A 21,754-nucleotide genomic window follows, 5' to 3' on the forward strand; every position below is an offset into this window, starting at 1 on the left:
GAGACTCATAAATATGGAGAACAAACTGAGGGTTACTGGAGGGGGTGTGGTGGGGGGATGGGCTAAATGGGTAAGGGGCACTAAGGAATCTACTCCTGAAATCATTGTTGCACTATATGCTAACTAATTTGGATGTAAATTAAAAAATAAATTAAATTAAAAATTAGAAAAAAAAGAAACAAGCATGATTCTATGTTAGCACTCTGGAAAAACTCAGGAATTAAGAATTGTCCAGTATATCTCTCTTAGCAAGGGTGGAGACAGAGCTAAAAACCAAATAAAATCTATAGTTTACTTAAAAGTACTGTACCAATGTTAACTACTTAATTTTAATAAAAATAGGGTTGCTAGAAAAAATACAAGATGCCCATTTAAATTTTCCATTTCAGGCAAACACAAGTAATTTTTTATAGAAGTACGTCTAATGCAGTATTTGCAGTATTTAATTTTTATATGAAAAATTATTGTTTACCTGAAATTCAAAATTAACTGGGCAACACGTATTTTTATTTGCTACATCTGACAACTCTAGATAAATGTACTATGGTTATGAAAGATATTAATAGTAGGGGAAGGTAAGTGAAGGACACACAAGAATTCTCTGCTGTTTTTGTAACTCTTCTGTAAATCAAAAATTATTTCAAAATAAAAAGCTAAAAAAATTAAGCTAAAAGATTTTTAGTGACATGAGAAAATGTTGTTCTATGGAAAAAAGCAAAAAATAGAGCCGTGCATTAAGATATAATCTACTTAAGTATTTTTTAAAGAAATTTATCCTTAAGGGGTAAAATTCACAAAAAGAAATATTAAATACTGACAGAAATTATCACTGGACAATCATATTCTGGATTCTTTCTATTTCTTCATACTTTTTGGATTTCTAACTTTTCTATAATAAGCATATAGCTAATAATTTTAAAGTTTTAAGTAGTAAATGCAAATTTCATTTGTAAATTTATGTTCACAGGAAGAAAGGAGGGGGAAAATGTATGCATTACACTAGAAGTAATAAAAATAATAAACACTGCCAAGTGGCTGTCCTGAGCCCTACTTACAAATATTCATAATTTCATTTCTACAGTTAGCTACATTTATGGAATAAAGTCTGGAGATTACAATACATACAAAGACAGTTCCTGTTTTCTGAATGGAAAGAGTGGGTGGGAAATAGAGCAAACTATTGCCTTCAGAAAGAGTACCAAGTTGCAGATCTCATAATGACCTTCTCTGTCTACTCACTTCTGAGGCACCATGGCAACTGGGAACCTCAGAATATCAAGGAAGGAACATTGAGAGTAAAGGGTTTGGAAAATGCTGGGGGCAGGGAGAAAGCTCAGGGAAGCTGAATGAGAAATGCTAAGAAAGCCAAACATAACACTCTCACAGGCCCATCTACAAATTTCCTTATTTTTGATGTTAAAGCTTGAGACAGCTGAGCCAAAGATAGGAAGGAAAAGTGAAATTTCCTGCCCTCTCAATAATGGTTATTCTCAACATCTAAATTATAATATTGACAGTATATGTGTACTATAATTAAAGTCTTTCAATCTAAATATCCAAGTTTTAAACCCAACATGCAAAAGCCTTAAAAAGGTTTTTCTAGTCAAAAATTTTATTTTACAAAAGGACTCTTTCATAATAAATATTACATAGTATGGAACATTTTACTTTTCCAAAAGCTTCTGCAGATACTATTTAATTTTACCTCCATTACTAGATTTAAGTGAAATCACTTCAAACTCAAGAGTTTATTTTTTTTATTATTTTTTATTTTTTTCAATCTCAGGAGTTTCAAGTGAGAGACTAATAGGAAAGAGAATCTCTTTCCAGGTCAAATACAAACATATACCCCTAAAACTTAAAAGTTCTGTCCTTAATAGCTTTTGATCAAATCACACCATATTTTATAATGTCCACTTTCATTTTGATTATAAAATTCATTAAAATATTAGTGCAACAAAAAACTGTTTTGCTACAAGTGCTATAGCTATAAAAAGTATAGAGTAGCAAATTATCCTTTGTTTTTCCTTCCATTTCTCTCTATACCACCAAACTATTACCAGTAGCCATATACCTTCATGATTTGCTAATAAGGTCATTTTAAACAAGTCACTAGACACTGTCACAAAAAAAAAAGTGGGGTGGAGGGGATATGAAAGTTTAAGAAATTTAAGAGATACAATACACAGCGTGTGGTCTTGGATTGAATATGAGTTTGGATTAACCAGCATTTTGGAGTCAACTGCACAAACTAGAATTCGGTATGTATGTATAGTAAATGAAATGAAAATTTACTGAAATAGAAAAGCAGGAATTCTGGGGGCACCTGGGTGGCTCAGTTGGTTAAACATCAGACTTCGGTTCAGGTCATGATGTTGTGGTTCATGGGTTCAAGCCCCACATTGGGCTCTGTACTGACACCTCCAAGCCTGGAGCCTGCTTCGGATTCTGTGTCCCCTTCTCTCTTCTGCCCCTCCCCCGCTCACACTCTGTCTCTCAAAAATAAAAATTTTAAATTTAAAAAAAATTTAAAAAAAAAAGAGAAGAAAAGTGGGAATACATACATCCCATACAGCTCTAGGATAATTTTTTTTAATTCCATTTTAATTTAATGTATAGTATTATATTAGTTTCAGGTGTATAATTCTCAACAATTCTATACATTCTATACACCTATAAAACTCAACAATTCTATACATCACTCAGTGCTCATCACGGTAAGTGTGCTCTTAATCCCCTTCGCCTATTTCATCCAACCCTCCACCCACCTCCCTCTTTGGTGTTTTTTTAAAAGTCTATCACCACGAGGGGCACCAGACTGGCTCAGTCGATTGAGTGTCCGACTTCGGCTCAGGTCATGGTCTCTCAGTTTGTGAGTTCAAGTCTCGCATCGGGCTCTGTGCTGACAGCTCAGAGCCTGGAGCTTGCTTCGGATTCTGTGTCTCCCTCTCTCTCTGCCTCTCCCCTAGTTGTGCTCTGTCTCTCTCTCTCTCAAAAATAAATAAACATTAAAAAAAATTTTTTTGTTAAGTCTTAATCCCCAACACAGTATTTTATCCGTTTGCATTCTAGTATCATTGGACAAACGTTACAGATTATTTCTAATTACAAAACAGCTTCAAAACTCTCCACAGAGATTCTTCTGAATAATCAAAAACACCTCATCGTCAATCACATAACTGAATTCTAAATTTTCTAAGATATTGACAAAGTACTTTCTAGACCAGAAAGGAGACAGTAATGCAACTTACCTTCAAGGAGCCTTTTCTGAGTGAACTTAATCTCTCTCGCCTACCAAAGCAGCAACCACTGTCTTAAACCCAGCAATAGAACATCATATGATGGATTTATATACACACAAATAACAGCAATTACAGACTGTTCTCAAATGGAGTCACCAACAACATGCTTGCCAAGCACAAAATGTTGGATGTTTGATTCTTTGGGCATTTAAAAAGTTTAAGGGAAAACTGAGATGGAGTTTCAAACACTGTAACATGAATTACAGGATAAAAAAGGTTTAAAGAAATCACACTACCCTAAGAGCGATCCAGTTGGGGAGCTCACCTGTTTCCAACTGGACTTCAACCAGGAATTCAGTATACTAGTTGACAAAATTGATTACTATCTTTGGTTGATAGCATGACTGTGGGGTGATCTGGATTTATTTACACTGCAATGCAAATATTCAGAACAATCTGAACTCAAGTGGCATCCCATGAGGAACAGACATCAATATCCATGCAACTAGATAATTCTATTATATGCCACTAAATCATACATAAGTTATCAAAATTAAGACACCCACATTCAGTCTTCAACGGTCTTTCTTCTCAAATATCAATTAAATATTAAGGTTAATTAATTAAATAAGGTTCAGAAATAAATCAACCTAGCTGATACATCAATCCCTAACTGATCTTCTTTAAAAATAAAAAGCCAGGGCACCTGGGTGGCTTAGTCGGTTAGGCATCCAACTCTTGATTTTAGCTCAGGTCATGATCTCATGGTGGTGAGATTGAGCCCTGTGTTGGGTTCTGTGCTGTTGCGTGGAGCCTGCTTGAGATTCTCTCTCCCCCCTCTCTGTGCCCCTCCCCCGCCCACAATGGCTCTAAATTAATTAATTAATAAAGCCAAACAACAGTTGTTTACAATAAGACATATATTCCCATCAAGCTGTAACTTTCTTAGGGTATTATTTTCAAATGTTTGGGTCATAAAGCTTAGAAAGTGATCCATCTACTCTTTCAGTGCTGCTCTAGAAAATATGTGATGCAAGTCATCTCCATCTCTGGAAAAGTCTATTCTGTATTAATACCTATCCACTACACCCATTAGACTTCTCAGTTAGCATCAAAAAAACCAAGCCCTAAACTTGAGAGGCCCTCTCTCATCCTATACTATGACAGTCACATTACTTGGTTTTAGATGACCTCTAGTAAACACCTTTTAGGAATGTACCTGCCCCTTTAATCTACATGGCCTGGAAAGGATTAGATTATTCACGCAGGAAGCTAATCCTAAACTCAACCAGTCTCTAACTCTGGGTTCAAAGAGTGAAAAAGAGTTTTTGAACCAATACCTTCATGTTCATGGATGAGGAAAATGAGTCCAAAGAGGTAACATGTATTCTCTGTGGTCACATACCTAATTGGTGGCAGATGCAAGAACAAAGTTCTCTCTAAAATCAAGTGAATTTGACTCAATTTAAATTAACCCCAAGGACACCATATCCACAAATGACTTACAAAATGTATCAATGGAAAAGCTGTGTTCTATTTTGGAACATTAGCTAGCTGAGAAGCAAGTGGGAACTGGCACTGTCTCCTTCCCAGGCTGCTGATCACACTTCAATCCACAGCTCCTCCACGAGCTATGGGCATGAGTTTTGCAACAGTAGGGCATGCAAAAAAATTTCCAGGCACTCATACCACTGACCACACAGTCTTTGTGATAAGAGCCATCAACTTTGGGAATGACTTGGCAACTGCAAGCTGCCTTGCAAATCATTGGCTGAGTTTCCTATAATGGTATTTATCTTACCATTGCCAAATTCACAATTTCCTAATCCAACGAATGGATATTCTGTTTCACATGGTCTCAAATTGGACAAATTTCTCAAGGTGCTATGTGGCTTTAAGGATTTAGATTTAACCCAGTCTTTCTCAACAGGAGCATTATGACATTTTGAGGACAATTCTTGGCTATGTGAGATTATCCAGTACATTGAAGAAGGCTTAGAATCATTGGTCCTCTGACCTTTAAATGCAAGGGTACAGTAGTAGTCCCCCCCTTATCTGTGGTTTCATGTTCCAAGGTTTCAGTTATCCACAGTCAACCACCAACCGGAAGCAGATGATCCTTCTTCTGACAATATTGTGAGAAGGTAAACAGTAGCCTAAAGTTATGTCACAATGCCTATATCATTCACCTCACTTTAGCTCATCATGTAGACATTTTATCATCTCACACCATCAAAACAAGTGTGAGTACAGTACAATATATTTTGAGAGAAAGAAACCACATTCACATAACTTTTATTACAGAATATTGTTATAACTATTCTTAGTTATTACTGTTCATCTTTTACTGTGGCTAATTTATAAATTAAATTTTATCATAAGTATGTATGTATGAAAAAACATAGTTATGTGTAGTGTTCAGTACTATCTGTGGTTTCAGGCATCCACTAGGGGTCTTGGAAGGTATCTCCTGTAGATGAGGGGAACTACTGTAGTCCCACCAGTTACAACCCCCACACATTTACAAATGACCTTGAAGGGTAAGATACCACCACCAGTGTTAGCCTTTAGGTCAACCATTAATTGAACTATAAAGTAATAAAAAATGTTTACATAAAGACTTGACCTCCACCCCCCCCCCCCAAAAAAACCTCAACCCCTCTTATCTGCCACTAAATACAGCACTCTATTCCTCTTTTTAGCCCAGAGATTAGATAAAATCCATTATTCATCAATTCCTTCAAAACCAACTTTGTCTGAACTAGCTATATAATTAAGACACTTTTATTGTCAGGGAAGTAGAGTAGAAAAGTTACTGAAATGCAATCAGAACACCCGACACTGAATTCCAGTTTTCTGGCTATTCACGCTTAGGCAAGTTACTTCCCCTCTTTAGGCCTCAGCTCTCTCATCTATTTAAATAAAAGGTATTAGGCTACATTATGTCTCTGGTTCATTTGCAATTCTAGGAATCCATGACATAAAACACAATTAACTTACTTAACTCTTTTCTTTTGACCTCCACATAGCTAAATGGGGGTGACCACTGACACTTAGTACCTCATCATCTTTCAGAAGCAAGGACCCTAAAGTCCCAGGAGACTAAGGCAGGACAGTCATATTCAGCCAGACCCAGTATGGGATTTTACTACACAGCCTATATCTCTAGTATATAAAAAGGGGCTTAATTATTTTAAGATCCATTAATATAAGCACCAAGATTTACTAACAGCAATAGTCACCCTAATGTTTATCTGGGCTAGACCTATAATCTCAACCCTAGCTGTACATTAGAATCACCTGGATAGCTTTAAAAAAAAATGCCCCAGCTCCAAACCAAGCCAATATCAAATGAATCAGAATCTCTGGAGCTCTGGAGATGGGACTCCTTTCTTAAGGCTCCACAAAGTGACTCTGATGTACAGTGAAAACCAAGAACCACTAATCCAGGCCCTTTAACCTAAGAAATGCAAAGCAAATGACCCAAGGGTAGTATATCACATACTGGTTGTATAATCAAACATCAATAAATAAGAATAATCCTATGTTACTACTTACTGACATTTTCAATCACATATAGAGAATTCCATTTCTATTGAAAAAGGACAAGTCTATAACAACCTTTTGTTCCTGCCACAGGTTGTTACTGAGGACTGGCCCTGCCAGAAATGGAATATACCTTTCTGACATGAAAGCAGTTCAAAGAAAAATTACTACAAACTTGCCCAACCCTGCAAAAGTCTTATCAGCCATTAAAATAGTTACAACTACAATGTTAGTCAAAGTAGTACAGAAACCAAAATTTCTCAACCTAACTCTCACTTACTAGATGTCACTAAAAGACCCGGTATATAGACAGAACAGGAAACAGTTGAGAGGAACATTTAGGAAAAGACACTTTGAAAGCCTCCACTCCAGGCAAAATGCATTGTTTCCGTTTCTTCATCAAAGTTTTAAGTCCAGTGATACAGGAAAAGGTGGAGCAATCTTGGCTAAAATTATTCTTGCCCTTTCCAGAACAAAATCAGTGAAACCAACAGGTCAATAAGGTCAAGTAAAATTTCGGTCTTACCTCATGTGCAAGGCCAAGCCATCCTGTAGGCTGGAAATCCCCAAATCAGAGAGCGTATCTGAGCCAACAGAAGCTGGTGACAGAGAGCCTTCCTTCTCCTCCAGTAGGTCCAGCTTCACCAGGTTGCTGATTTCATCCTCTGAGTTATCTTCAGATACAGAACCAATTATGAACCGAGAGTGCTGGTTCAGCTCCAGAGGTTTGGCCAAGGGGGATGGTTCATCCATTATTCCTTCAAAATGAGCTCTCAGAGCTATGAAGAAAATGAGTGAGAAAAGCAGGTTATGGATAATAACCTATATCTGAGGATAGCCACAGGTTATTCCTAATATACTATGGCTGGCACTTGAAAGCAGGGTAGCATCTGAGCACTAGTTTCTTTGGCTCTTCTATTTCAGGGCCTTGGTTTTCTACAAGGGAGGAAAATCCAGATGTAACTATGCCTAAAAAATTAAAATTAGCTCCCTCTTCCTTAAAGAAATCTCTTTTAAAACTATAAGCCATTCCCAATCTCTTTATCAATTTGGTAATGCCCAAGAGATAATTATGAACAGTGGAGAAACCTCTGCAGTAGATGAAAGCTGCTTGTAATACTGTGATTTCGGTTGTCAGTACCGGGGAGAATGTGGTATAAGGATTTGGGGAGAGTGGCTGTCATTTCAAACTAGGTGTTTACACTAAACTACATAACTATCACCTCATTCCAAACACTACACTTTGAGAGGCTATGAATTTTACCTAAGCGTATTTTTGTTAAATATATTCACATAAAATATATTCGTACTGATATATATCCACACAGATAAATATATATAGTTTGCTTTAAAGCAAACTCCAGATGGGTATTTTTTAACTGAAAAAAAGAAATCTTTACTTCCCCTCATGAGTTTTTTCTTAAGTTACATCTGTTAAAGATTCACCCAAGCATGTCTGGTTTTGGCTCTAATGTGCTGGCATTGATAGGAAGAAAGTGAATCTACTATCAAATTCAAAATCTCTAATTAAAATAAGGGAGGTGTTGGGGCGCCTGCGTGGCTCAGTTGGTTAAGTGTCCGACTTCAGCTCAGGTCATGGTCTCTGAGTTTGTGAGTTCAAGTCTCGCATTGGGCTCTGTGCTGACAGCTCAGAGCCTGGAGGCTGCTTCAGATTCTGTGTCTCCCTCTCTCTCTGCCCGTCTCCTGCTCCTGCTCTGTCTCTTAAAAATAAATAGTAAAAAAATTAAAAAATTAAAAAAATTTAAAATAAGGGAGGTGTCATCTCAAGCATAAGTTTTCTAGATATAGGGCCTTAGTAGTCATAACTGGATATTTCCAACAGCTAGCACACTAATTAAAAGACCAAAACATGGCTGAAAGTCCACAAGAACAATAAAACTAAAACTAAACAATATTTATTCTGTCATTCATAAGATCCCATTAAAAAAAACCTTCAGAAATATACATCAACTTAGTATTGAACTGCTTATATCCTAACAATTCAGAAAACAATATTCCCAATCCTGATTTCGAGGTGCTCTAAGAGATGGTATATCAATAAATAACAAATTTATTATTAATAAATTGTTTATGTTGTAGACTACTTTGAAGTGTAAGAGTAGGTGGCAAGCAGTGTTCTTTGACATTAGGTAACAAAATATCAAGATTTTAATCTTTGGGAATCACCATTAAACCTGTTAAAATTACACGTGCACCATTATTCTTATGTAATTTGTGAATCAGAGCTTATTCATTTACAAAGACAAAACAGTATTCGTAAATGATAAAGCAGTGGTTCTCAAAAAGTGTAATTTCCAGACCAGAAGCAGCAGCATCACCTCAGAATGTGTTAAAAGTACAGATTCTTGGGCCTACCATAGAGCAACTAACTGTATCACAATCTACAGGTTGGGGCCCAGTAATCTATACTTTAACAAGTCCTAAAATTTGAGAACCACTCTGCTGGAAGAATGAAACAGTAATAACAAATTGCCAGAAATGCTAAAAATATTTCTGCTAGATATTTCTTAAAAGTGAGTTAGAGATTACGTAAGCTAACTTTTATTTTAAAAACTAGAATCAAATATAAAAATATCATGGAACAGGAAAAACTTGACATCTAAATTTACTATACATTTCTCCCTTGGAATATTAGGCTTCATTAAAATAACTGTTTTTAAATGTCTCCAAATTTTATATAGACATTCACTTCCAGAACTCTAAAAAAACTCAAATCATTCAAAAAGAGGAAAAAGGGAGAGAAGGAGAAAGTGAGGGAAGGAAGGAGAGAAAGTTCTAACAGACTGACCAGTCTGAAGAACACTAAAAGGTACAGTAACAAAAAAGGCTACTTCTTTCACATTTTAGAGCCGTAAACAATCAAGTTTAAAAAAAACAAAAACAAAAACAGGAGACCTCCCTCCCCCACCCCCACAAAATTCCAAACTCCATCTCAACTAACACAGAAAATAATGGCTGCCTTCTTCACAAGAGAAATAAGTAAGGCACTCTCCTAGTTTAGTGTGACCAAAATTAGATGACTACACAAAAAAATAAAATTCAGGATAAAGAAGCAATTCTCTGATTCCATGGGAGAAGAAGAAGACATGATTAACTAACAAATGAGAGGCTCCGTAAGGTCAACTTCAAACTTTTCCTTCCTAGCCAAGAACAGGAAGGCAGCCTTCTTGAGGATTGGAAGCAGCTCAGCTGTCAGCGCTAAAGAGCCCATCCACTAACCAGCAATTCTACTGAGTGGTATTCCCAGCCACAAGCCTGCAAACCATCAGAAAAGAGAGGTCATGTATGGAAAATCACTGAGTAGCTACCCAGCCACTCTAGAAGCTACTCTACAGTCCGTCCCATTTCCGCTGATTCTAGTCCTGAATTAAAGAGAAAAGGGGATGGAATACTACCATGGTCAGACCATTCACTTCAGGTTATACCCCCAAATCTACCTATGTCCTTTCACAGAAGGCAACTTTTAACATAAAAGCTTACAGTTTAATATTTTAGCACATGAACATAAAATGTTTATGACACTGTAAACATGAAAGAGCATTATTTGTAACTGACCTCTTATAATTCTTACTGTCTGAGCAGATATCCACCTCCAAAAAGAACTAAAGAGAGAAAGACAGAGAGAGATTTGAAGTGTTTTTTTTAAGTAACCCAAATTTTAGCAATTCCTGTTTTGCTCAGCATAATACAAAACTGATAATAAAGTATCATTTTTCTAGTCAAATCTATTATTTAACTTAAAACATACAGTTCAGTTGTTTATTATTTGTTCAAATCTATAAATAAAAAACATTACATTCAAAGACTTTATTTTTCATGAGAATAATGAACAATAATCCAAGCTTACCATTTCACAAGTGGCCTTTTCCAATTGCATACTTCGATGAGCACATTCCAACCTTATGATTTCCAAGATTTCATCAAAAAAGAGGCAGTTGGGAAGAAGAGAACCACTAGACTCCCTACAACTCAGGCTCTGATTATGTTTACAAATGGTTTATACCCATGGACAAAGTTGGAAGCCAGGAAGAGGACGGATCTCTCATTAAATTAAGTCCTAAACCCCTAAGGGACCAAGAAGTCTCTACTTACTTCCCAAATCCTGGGTTTTCCTTCTATGCCGTGGACTTAAATGTACCCAGGGTAAAAACTCTCAACTTTCATTATAACAATCATCTGTGGAGCTACTTATTTATTTACATTAAAAAGTTGTTTTTTATTTGGATATGATTGACACACAATGTTACATTAGTTTCAGGCCTGTGAAGCTTTTTAAAAACATGGATGTTTAAACTCCACCCCAGATTGACAGAATCAGAATCACTGCGGAGGCCCAGACATCAGAATAGAGTTCCACAGGGGCGCCTGGGTGGCGCAGTCGGTTAAGCGTCCGACTTCAGCCAGGTCACGATCTCGCGGTCTGTGAGTTCGAGCCCCGCGTCAGGCTCTGGGCTGATGGCTCGGAGCCTGGAGCCTGTTTCCGATTCTGTGTCTCCCTCTCTCTCTGCCCCTCCCCCGTTCATGCTCTGTCTCTCTCTGTCCCAAAAATAAATAAAAAATGTTGAAAAAAAAAAAAATTAAAAAAAAAAAAAAGAATAGAGTTCCACAGTTGACTGACATTGATATATATCCAGGCTTGAGAACCACTGGTCTATGATGGAGAAGAAATCCAGAACTTCTAAGGGATGACCTTGAATGACAAGTGACAGGATTGGGGACTGTGCAGATATGTTAACTGGGAAAGCTGGATTTGCCCAATTATGTAGTCTAAGCTAGCATTATTCCCTACAATTTGGTGTAGGGAAGGGGAGTGCGAAAAGAAAGGAAAACGAAAGTAGTTTGGGTTAGATGTAACCAGAGGTGCAGAGGTGGAACTAGAGTCAAAATCTAGGACTCAAGATCAAATTCTGACTCTGCCAAATGTTCGCAGTGCAAACTTGAACAAGTCACTTAATGTCTCTGAGCCTCCTCATCTGGAAAAATAAAAAGGTCATGGGATTGCTGTGAAGACTAAAAGTATATGAAATGACTCTGTAAATTATTATGTACTAGACTAGTGTTTTTCAAACTATGGGCAACCACCAAGCAAAATAGTAAGAAATAAATTTAGTGGGTTACAATCAACATTTTAAAAACAAAGGGACAGGCACTTGGCTGGCTGAGTCAGAAGAACATGTGACTCTTGATCTCAGGGTCATGAGTTTGAACCCCAAGTTGGGCACAGTCATCAAAAATGAAATAGAACAGGGATGCCTGGGTGGCCCAGTGGGTTAAGCATCCAGCTCTTGTTTTCAGCTTGGGTCATGATCTCACGGTTCTTTAGTTCAAGCCCTGTGTCGGGCTCCACGCTTGCAGCACGATGCTAGCTTGGGATTCTCTCTCCCTCCCTCGCTCTCTGCCCCTCCCCTGCTTGTGTGTGCTCTCTCTCTCTCAAAATTGATAAACTTAAAAAATGAAACAGAGCAGGGGCACCTGGGTGGCTCAGTCAGTTAAGCATCCGACTTCAGCTCAGGTCATGAGTTCGCGGTGAGTTTGAGCCCCATGTCAGACTCTGTGCTGACAGCTCAGAGCCTGGGACCTGCTTCAGATTCTGTTTCCCTCTCTCTCTGTCCCTCCCCTCCCTTGCCCTCTGTCTCTCTCTAATATGAACATTAAAAAATTTTTTTAAATAAATGAAATAAAATAAAATATCTGGTTGAAATTCTGTTTCAGAAGCTTCAGATCTTTAGATTTTTTTTTTTTTTTCCAATTAGTAAAGCCCAGTGCCTACTGCTCTATCATCCTGATAAAAGCCTGAAGACTTATTCTCTAGAGAGGGTTAAACAAGACATTTCTAGACAGGGACATACCAGAAACAGTAAAGGGAAGAGCATCATGTTGAAAATGGAGAAATTAAGCAAGCATATTGAATAAGAGCTCCCAGCCTTCTTGCCCCAATTTTCACCAATCAGGAGGGAAATACAGAAAGGATCCTGCTTTGAAGATTCTAACTAGACCAGGGAAAAAACCTCAAGTAGTAATATTGGGGTTCACTAATTGTCACACCAGATCAACCTACAACAAAGTTAATCAATTCCCCCCTCTTAAAATTAAGCAATTAAGGATTACTAGATGTCTTAGAGAAACCTCCAATGTGAAGGAATCAAAACCAAATAACTACCTGTAGAAAAAAAAAAAAGTGCATCTAGAAGAAAGGGATTATGTAGAACAAGAAAATATTAAAAAGACATGATTTTATATGTGGAAATGTTTTTTGAGGAAACAGAAAAGCCTGTCCTAAATTCATGTGGAATTCCCAAGGGACCCCCAAATAGCCAAAACAATCTTGAAAAAGAACAAAACTGGAAGACCCATGCTTCCTGACTTTAAAACTTACTACAAAGCTGCAGTATTAACATAAAGACAGATATATAGACCTGTGAAACAGAACAAAGAGCTCCAAAAGAATGAGATCTTGCTATTTGCAATAACATGGATGGACTTAGAAGGTATAATGCTAAGTGAAATAAGTCAGAGAAAGATAAATACCATAATTCCACTCAAATGTGGAATTTAAGAAACAAAACAAATGAATAAAGAAAAAAGAGGAAAAAACACTCTTTTTTAAAAGATTTTTTAAAAATGTTTTTCAATTAATTTATTTTTTTAATTTATTTTTTAATGTTTATTTATTTTTGAGAGACAGAGAGAGACAGAGTGTGAGTGGGGGAGGAGCAGAGAGAGAGGGAGACACAGAATCCAAAGCAGGCTCCAGGCTCTGAGCTGTCAGCACAGAGCCTGTCGCGGGGCTCGAACTCACAGACTGTGAGATCATGACCTGAGCCGAAGTCCGCACTTCACCAACTGAGCCACCCAGGTGCCCCATTAATTTATTGAGAGAGAGAGAGAGAGAGAGAGAGAGAGAGCACAAGTGGAGGAGGGTCAGAGAGAGGGAGAAAGAGAATCCCAAGTGGGCTCCGCACCTCCAGCAGAGCCTGACATGGGACAAGATCCTACAAACCATGAGATCGTGACCTGAGCTGAAATCAAGAGTCAGATGCTCAATTGACTAGGACACACAGGTGCCCCAAAAAACCAGACTCTTAAAAACAGAGAACAAGCTGGTGGTTGCCAGAGGGAAGGTAGGGGGAGGAGGAGGATGGGTGAAATAAAGAGCCTTAAGAATACACTTTACCATGATGAGCACTGAATAATGCTTAGAATTATCGAATTATACTGTACACCTTAAATTAATATAACACTGTATGTTAATTACACATCAATTAAAAAAAAAAGAGAGCCCAGAAATAAACCCTCCCATATATGGTCAAATGATATTTGACATGGTGCTAATAAGACATTCAATAAAGAAAGGACAGCCTTTTCAACAAATGGTGCTAGGAAAACTGGATCTCTGCATATAGACAAATAAGCTGAACATTCCCCTCAGAATTTAACTCAGAATGCATCAAGGCTCCAAAATTAACTCAGAATGCATCAAGGCTCTAAAATTTAAAACATGAACCAAGAAAACTCTTACAAGAAACATAAGACAAAAGCTTCATAACATTGAATTTGGAAAAGATTTCTTGGATATGACACCAAAAGCACAGGTAACAAAAGAAAAAACAGACTGGACTTCTTGAAAATTTAAAAATTTTGTACATCAAAAGACACTATCAACAGAGGAAAAAGGCAACCCAAAGAATAGGAGAAAATATTTGCAAATCACGTTATATGATAAGAGATTAATATCCAGAATATATAAAGAACTCCTGAAAGTAAACCATCAACAAACCCAATTTAAAACCAGGCAAAGGACTTAAAATGACATTTCTCTAAAGAAGATAGACAAGTGGCCAATAAGCACATCAATATGCTCAACACACTAATTATTAGGGAGATACAAATTAAAACTACAATAAGATACCAACCCATACCCATTAGGATAGCCACCATCAAAAAAAACAGAAAACAAGTGTTGGCATAAACGTGGAGAAATTGGAACCCTTGGGCACCACTGGTGGGAACGTAAACTGTACAGCCACTGTGGAAAACAGTATGGTGGCTCCTCAAAAAATTAAAAATAGAATTACCATATGATCCAGCAATTCCACTTTTGGATACATACCCAAAAGAATTGAATACAGGCTCTCAAAGAGTCTGTACACCCATGTTCACAGCAGCGTTATTCACAATAGCTTAAACATGGAAAAAGGGAGTGCACTGGTGGATGAATGGATAAGCAAAATGTGACATACACATACAATGAAGTATTATTCAGCCTGAAAAAGGAAGGACATTCTGCAATATGCTACACCGTGGATGAACCCTGAAGACACTCTGCTAAGCGAAATAAGTCAGTCACAAAAAGAATGTTGTGTGATTCTTACATGATGTCAAAATCATGGAGACAAGAAAGGAGAAGGATAGTTGCCAGAGGTTGGGGGGAGAGGAGAATGAAGAACTCTTATTTAATGGGGTATAGAGGTTCAGTTTTATAAGATGAAAACAGTTCTAGAGATGGATGATAGTAGGCAAAGGACTTAAAATGACATTTCTCCAAAGAAGATATAGAAGGGGTGCACAAGGTTATAAATGTATTTAATACTGAACTGTATGTCTTTAAGTGGTTAAGATGGTAAATTTCATGTTATATATATTTTACCACAATAAGAAAAATTAAAGAAAGAAACACCTCAGGGAGCTTGGGTGGCTCAGTTGGTTAAGTGTCCGACTTCGGCTCACGTCATGATCTCACGGTTCATGAGTTCGAGCTCCGCGTCAGTCTCTGTGCTGACAGCTCAGAGCCTGGAGCCTGCTTCACATTCTGTGTCTCCCTCTCTCTCTGTGCCACAACCAACCCCCCCGCCCCCGCCCGCTCATGCTCTGTCTCTCTGTCAAAAATAAATAAACATTTAAAAAAAAAAAAAAAATCCTGAGACTAGATGGCTTATGGTAGCTTTAAAAAATGACAAATTGACAAGAGAACTGTACCCTTAGAGCATACATACTAAGATTGGTTGGTCGAACTCGTAAGAACTTGTGCCCTATCAATCAGATCCATGTTCCTTGTGTTCATGCAATGTCTTTACATAACTATTTGTCATAGTTTCCCATCTATTTAACATCACCTTCGCATAGTCTATTACATTCAAATGGTGAATACTAAATTACAAAATTAATGAAACAAACAAATAACTAGTTAGGCAAAAATCTGTTGAAGTGGAAGATCAATGAAGACTTCCTTTAAAATTGTTAGTCACCTCCACAGGTATGGAAATTTCTTTATCAAGGGTTTGGGAAGATACTCGATGCATAGCTTTTATCTTTATTAACCTTTAAAAGCATGTTAGGTAATAATATAACCTCCTTTTTTTTCCTGAATTGTAACAATACTCCTCCAATTAGAAATACTAAATCCCAGGGGTGCCTGGGTGGCTCCGTAGGTTGTGCCCGACTTTGGCTCAGGTCATGATCTTGCGAGCGGTTTGGCCCTGCTTTGGGCTCTGTGCTGACAGCTCAGAGCCTGGAGCCTGCTTCAGATTCTGTGTCTCCCCCTCTCTCTGCCCCTCCCATGCTCATGCTCTGTTTCTCTCTGTAGCGTTAAAAAAAAAAAAAAAATTAAAGAAATACTAAATTCCAATGTCTAATTCCAACAATTTTTATTTTACTTCTTTCTTCAACCAGTACTATTACTGGTTGAATTACTATTAGAATATTAGCTACCAAAAAATGTTTTTAAAGAAAGAAAAACACTAGCCCTAACCTGTTAAGCCAGTCTGTGTGACAGGTAAAAAAAATTCTCCTAGTCATTGACTGAAAAGAAAATAGAACGTTATATGGTGATCTACACCTGAACCTGTTCACAAAATTTAGAGAGGTGAGTATCAGATGAGAGAGTTCTGAGGCCACCTTTCACAATGCCAGTTCTTTGACATAAACTAGTCATCATCTGAACTCTAAGTTCATTAAACCAAATGCCCCCATTTCTCCACCTTTCCTTCCATTTTAAAATAATTGAATCTTATGCTTGATGCATTTCTATTCTGCACTGGTAATTCAAAACAAAAGTTCTGCAACAGAAGTAAATACAGGCAGATTTGTAAATAAAGACTATGACAACTTTCATATGCCCACTTTACAATGTTTGTTAATTATTCTTGGATTCACAACAGTCCTCCTGTTATTAGAAATGAGGAAACTGAGGCAAGAGAAGGAAGTGAAAAGAAACTTGCTAGCAAGTTTTGTAGCAACCAGGCACCCACCTGGACACTGCAGCTGCTGTCCTACTCTATTGGACTACAACCCTTTCCTTAAAAGTGCCTGTCAGCGCATAACTCTTTCTCATCACAGACAGCCAAGGCATCCCCACCAAGAAGTAATAGACAAATCAAAGAACTCCTTCTCCCTGAGGAAAAGAAACCACACAACCAAAGCCAGTAACCTTCCCAATCTGCGCTTTGGATTGAGAAATTAAAAAAAAAAAAAAAAAGAATGAATGAATGAAAAAAGAAATTCAGGGGACCAACTTCTCAGACTGAAGACCAAGTTATTAGGTGTACTCCACACACTGGGAAATTACAGAAACACTGCTTAAGTAGAGATAAAATCAGGAAGTCCTCGGGTCTTCTGATTTCCATCCTAAACTTAGAGGCCAAAACAAAAACAAAGCAAAAATACCTGAAATTAAAGTCTTTTCCCCAAATAGTTGTATTCTTATATGCTAATATAAAACCCCTAAGACCTACAGAGGTCCCTGATATTTACAGCTGATTCCAAGTGTTCACTGGTGTTTACGTCCCATCTCCAAACAGAATAGTGTTGGCACTGACCCAGGCAGGACCTCCACGCACATTTCCCTCTGAAATCATTAGCTTCACATCCACTTTCCTACGTTCCATCTCCGATAGATTCCCTTGGTCAGTATGGCAAATGGAGAGGAGAGCAACGACAGGCTTGTACTTTCACTACGTCTCTCACAGAAAACAATAAAATCTCAGGAGGAGGAGCTGGCAAGGGACAACTCACCTGGCCCCGGCTCCCACCACGATACAAAGACACAGCGAGAGCAACAGAAGCTCTGCACCCCACACCTCACTCTGCGAGAAAGACGACTTTCAACGCAAGTGGACCTAATCCTCAACATCTCTTTCCCACGTGGGTCTTCTCCCTCTCCTGAGCACTGGGTCGGACTGGAGAGCGTCTGGAAGGAATCAAACCACGCCAAGGATAGGGAGGAGGATGGTGACGAGCTCCAGGCAGACACCCCAGTCCCTCCTTAGAGAGGCCCTGGGCTGTACGACTCCAAGTTCCGGGGTCTGAGCTCCCACCACCCACCCCGAGACCCCAGGCCCCTCTGCGTCTCCCCCAGAGGGAAACTCAAGGGCCCAGAGCTGCGGAGAGGGCTGGGCTGCCCAGCACAGGTCCGGACGGGATGGAGCCCTGGCCCGCGTGCTGGCGGGAGGCGGCCCCGGGCTACCGCCGCCCCTCCCCCGGCCCCAGCCTCGTCAGGTCGGATCACCGGCCCTGGAGCGGCTCTCACCTCACCTCAAAGCGGAGGCGTCGGTGGTCCGGCGGCCCGGGGAAGCCCCTGCGCAGAGGCGGTGGAGGACGGGAGGAGAGGCCGGCAGCTCCGGCGATGGCTGACAGGCTCGCAGCACCAGGCCGGCCGGGCACACGGGGAGGGGCGGGGCTTCACGGGAGCCGGCCCCGCCCCCGCCCCGCCCCTGCCTCCCACCTCAGCGGGCGAGCCCCATGAGGCGACTACGTCCGGGGTTACTCCGGGCCGTTCACCTCCGACCCCGCTCCCCGCTGCGGCGCGGTGTGGCCGGCCTCGAAGAGAGGCGCGGGCCCCGAAGACCGCGCGACAGCCAATGAGAGGAAGGCTCGGGGCGGGGCGACGTGAGGCGATGCCGATGGTCCGAGCGCCGCTCTGCCATTCGGGGCCCAGCGGCGAGAGGGCGGGCGGGTCCCGGGCGGTCGTGGCGCCCCAGGCTCACCCTTCACCGCCCCCTTTGGTGGGGGCGGGTGCAGGGCCGGCTGGCCCTTTCCGCCTGCCGGAGGAGGAGGGGCGGGTGGGGGAAACGGCCCCACGTGCACCTCCCAGGAGGGAGAGAGGCTCACGGGCCGCAGAAAGTGAGAAGCCAGCCAGCTTGCAGTACTGGAAGGAAGTCCAGCACCAAAGAGGACGGAGCAGAATACGTGGTGTTCGGGCCCGTAAGGACCTTATCGTTTTCAATACTAACCCCTTGAAGAAGTGGGTATTGCATGCATGAATTGCCCAGGATCACACAGGCTAGTTTTCCAAGTTAGTACAGAGTACAGGCTAACCCCTACTCTGGAACAACATAACCAGCTCATTGGCTTGCTAGGCGGCCCCAAAGCAGCGCACTCCAAAAGACTCTGAGGTGCAGGATCCTGGATTATTGAGGGAAAGCCTCAGTAAAGGAAGCTCAGTAAGAAGGCCAGAGTGCCAATGGACAACAGTTCTTTCTGCCTGCCTTGAGCAGGGAAAATAAAGGGCAATAAATTCCGGATTTCTCCGGTTAGAGCAACCCTCCATTGTGGTTCCGCCAAGTCATTGAACAGAAGCCAACCAGTTCCTCTACCTTTACCAGTTACTTCACAGCCACACTTTCATGGTGGCTGTGTGTTGAAAAGTAACAGTTAAGAGTTTCAGTATATAATACAACTATCAGATGGAAGAGAAAGAAAATTGGAGAAAACTGCACTTCAGAAAAAAAGGGGTGAGCTTAACCCCTTACAAGAATTTAATGAAGCACCCAGAGTACTTGCCTGATCTTTACACAGTCTTGTGCTAAAGGTCAAGAGAAGGACAGTGAATGATGATTTGGTGAGAAGAAGCTCTATGCCAGAGGGCAAAAAGTACATAGGATAGGAGTACACACCTGAGGTCAGTTCTTGGGCTGAAGCAGAGGCAGAAAGATGGGAAGGTTCGTCAACAAGGGACAATATTCACCTAGGACTCCTCATAATACCACTAGGTGGTAGCTTCTCCAAGAGTTTACCAACCTACTTTAATAGGAACTGGAAAAAGAAATTTGGAAACATTTGGACCTTACAGAGCAGTGAGCCATTTTTCACAATGACTGTGTCTGTCGTTGGATGCATCTGTCAAGGAACAGAGATAGGAAAATTAGAACTTAAAGGTAAATGAGCATAACTTCCTGGTTTTAACAAGATGTTTGACTTGACTGGGGGGAAAAAAAAGGCCCCAGGAAGAGGGAAGCTTTGCCTCTCTTGGAAAGAACTAAAAATCTTGAGGCTGCCTCTTTTATTTTTCATATACCTTTCCTATTTCTAAGTAATAGGAACTCTGCCCCCAAGATTCTTTCTTAGTGGTATTGCTGTATATCAGCCTTAGGAGCACTGCAAAACCAGGGGGTTAACTCTCAGGAACTTCTGTGAAACTTCAGCAAGTCCTTACATATCCTGCTTCTCACCTCACTGAATATTTGAAGTAACTGAGCTCTGAGAAGAACCAGACAAGGAAAGCCCTGATGAAAGAACCACAGTGGAAGAAAATGAAGGATGAGTTAGGATATATACCAAGACCACTTACATAAAATCTAGTTATTATCAAATATTAAGATGTGTAGGCAGAGAACTAGGTCTTTAAAATAATGCATCTAGAATTTCAACAGCTCCTCAGTGTTGTGTTGTTTGGTGCATGCCACAACCTGCTAGTTTAAGCTCTTTAGAGCTGTTCCATGAGTTCTTGCCACACAAGCCATTATAATCTGTAAGAAGTGGAGGAGGAGAGCCAAAGGGTGGAGAGAGAACTTACTATACAAGACTAACAGGTGGAAGAGAAGAGAGTGAATGGAGTGGCATATTTCTAGAAGCTGAAACTAGACAGCTATAATGGGCTAAATTGTGTTCCAAAATTCGTATGTTGAAATTCTAACCCCCAGTACCTCAAAATGTGAGTATTGGGAATAGGGTCTTTAAAGAGGAAATTAAAATTTTAAATGGGGTCATTAGGGTGAGCCCTAATTCCAAATGACTTTTGTCTTTATGAGGAAAGGAGTGGTGCCTGGCTAGCTCAGTCGGTAGAGTATGCGATTCTTTTTTTTTTTCTTTCTTTTTTTTCTTTTTTTTTTTTAACTTAAATCCAAGTTAGTTAGCATATAGTGCAACAATGATTTCAGGGATAGATTCCTTAATGGAGTATGTGATTCTTTTTTTTTTTTTTAATTTTTTTTTAACCTTTATTTATTTTTGAGACAGAGAGAGACAGAGCATAAATGGGGGAGGGTCAGAGAGAGGGAGACACAGAATCTGAAACAGGCTCCAGGCTCTGAGCTGTCAGCACAGAGCCCGACGCGGGGCTCGAACTCCCAGACTGCGAGATAATGACCTGAGCCGAAGTCGGACGCTTAACCGACTGAGCCACCCAGGCGCCCCGGAGTATGTGATTCTTGATCTGATCTCAGGTTTGTGGGTTCAAGCCCCACGCTGGGTGTAGAGATTACTTAAAAATAAAATCTTTGAAAAGAAAAAGAGATTAGGACACACGGACAGAGAGAAAACCATCTGTGAATCACAATTGATGAAGCACTTACCAGAATTGTGGCTTTTATGCTGGAGAAGATGGCTATCTACAAGCCAAAGAGAGAAGCCTCAGAAGAGACCAAACCTGCAGACACCTTGATCTTGGACTTAATAGCCTTCAGAACTGTGAAGAAATAAATTTCTGTTGTTTAAGCCACCCAGTTGGTGATACTTTATTATGGCAGCCCTAGAAAACTAATAGCTCCCAAGTGTCAAATGGCTTCCAGGTCTTTCAGGAAGGTTACATAAAGGTATCAGGGACTTATCTTGAGCATTCCAGCTACCTTCCAGCCTTAAAGATGGTCTCTCTTCCTACTCTGGGGAAAGTAAGAAAACTCTAAGCAGTTCCTGTCTTTAAGGTGATACAGTCTAGTTAGGAAGACAAAACT

General features: G+C 39.9%; 1 protein-coding gene across 16 annotated transcripts in view; it reads right to left on the minus strand.

The window, feature by feature from the left end:
* ACACA (acetyl-CoA carboxylase alpha) overlaps positions 1–21,754 on the minus strand; it is a 277,600-nt gene that overhangs the window by 214,987 nt on the left and 40,859 nt on the right. For 7 of the 16 annotated variants that reach the window (XM_053892519.1, XM_019424021.2, XM_019424020.2 and 4 more), the window contains 2 exons: positions 10,365–10,411; positions 7,315–7,567 (listed from right to left, as the gene is read on the minus strand). In XM_053892519.1, the coding sequence (XP_053748494.1) occupies positions 7,315–7,567; positions 10,365–10,411 (300 nt within the window). Of the gene's footprint in view, positions 1–7,314; positions 7,568–10,364; positions 10,412–10,656; positions 11,108–17,819; positions 17,995–18,338; positions 18,590–21,376; positions 21,520–21,754 lie in introns of those variants that run through there. The other 9 variants (XM_019424023.2, XM_053892520.1, XM_019424017.2 and 6 more) reach the window with 9 other exon arrangements.

Source organism: Panthera pardus, unplaced genomic scaffold, assembly GCF_024362965.1.
Source record: "Panthera pardus isolate Hobbes unplaced genomic scaffold, ASM2436296v1 HiC_scaffold_3, whole genome shotgun sequence".
Classification (NCBI taxonomy): Eukaryota; Metazoa; Chordata; class Mammalia; order Carnivora; family Felidae; genus Panthera; species Panthera pardus.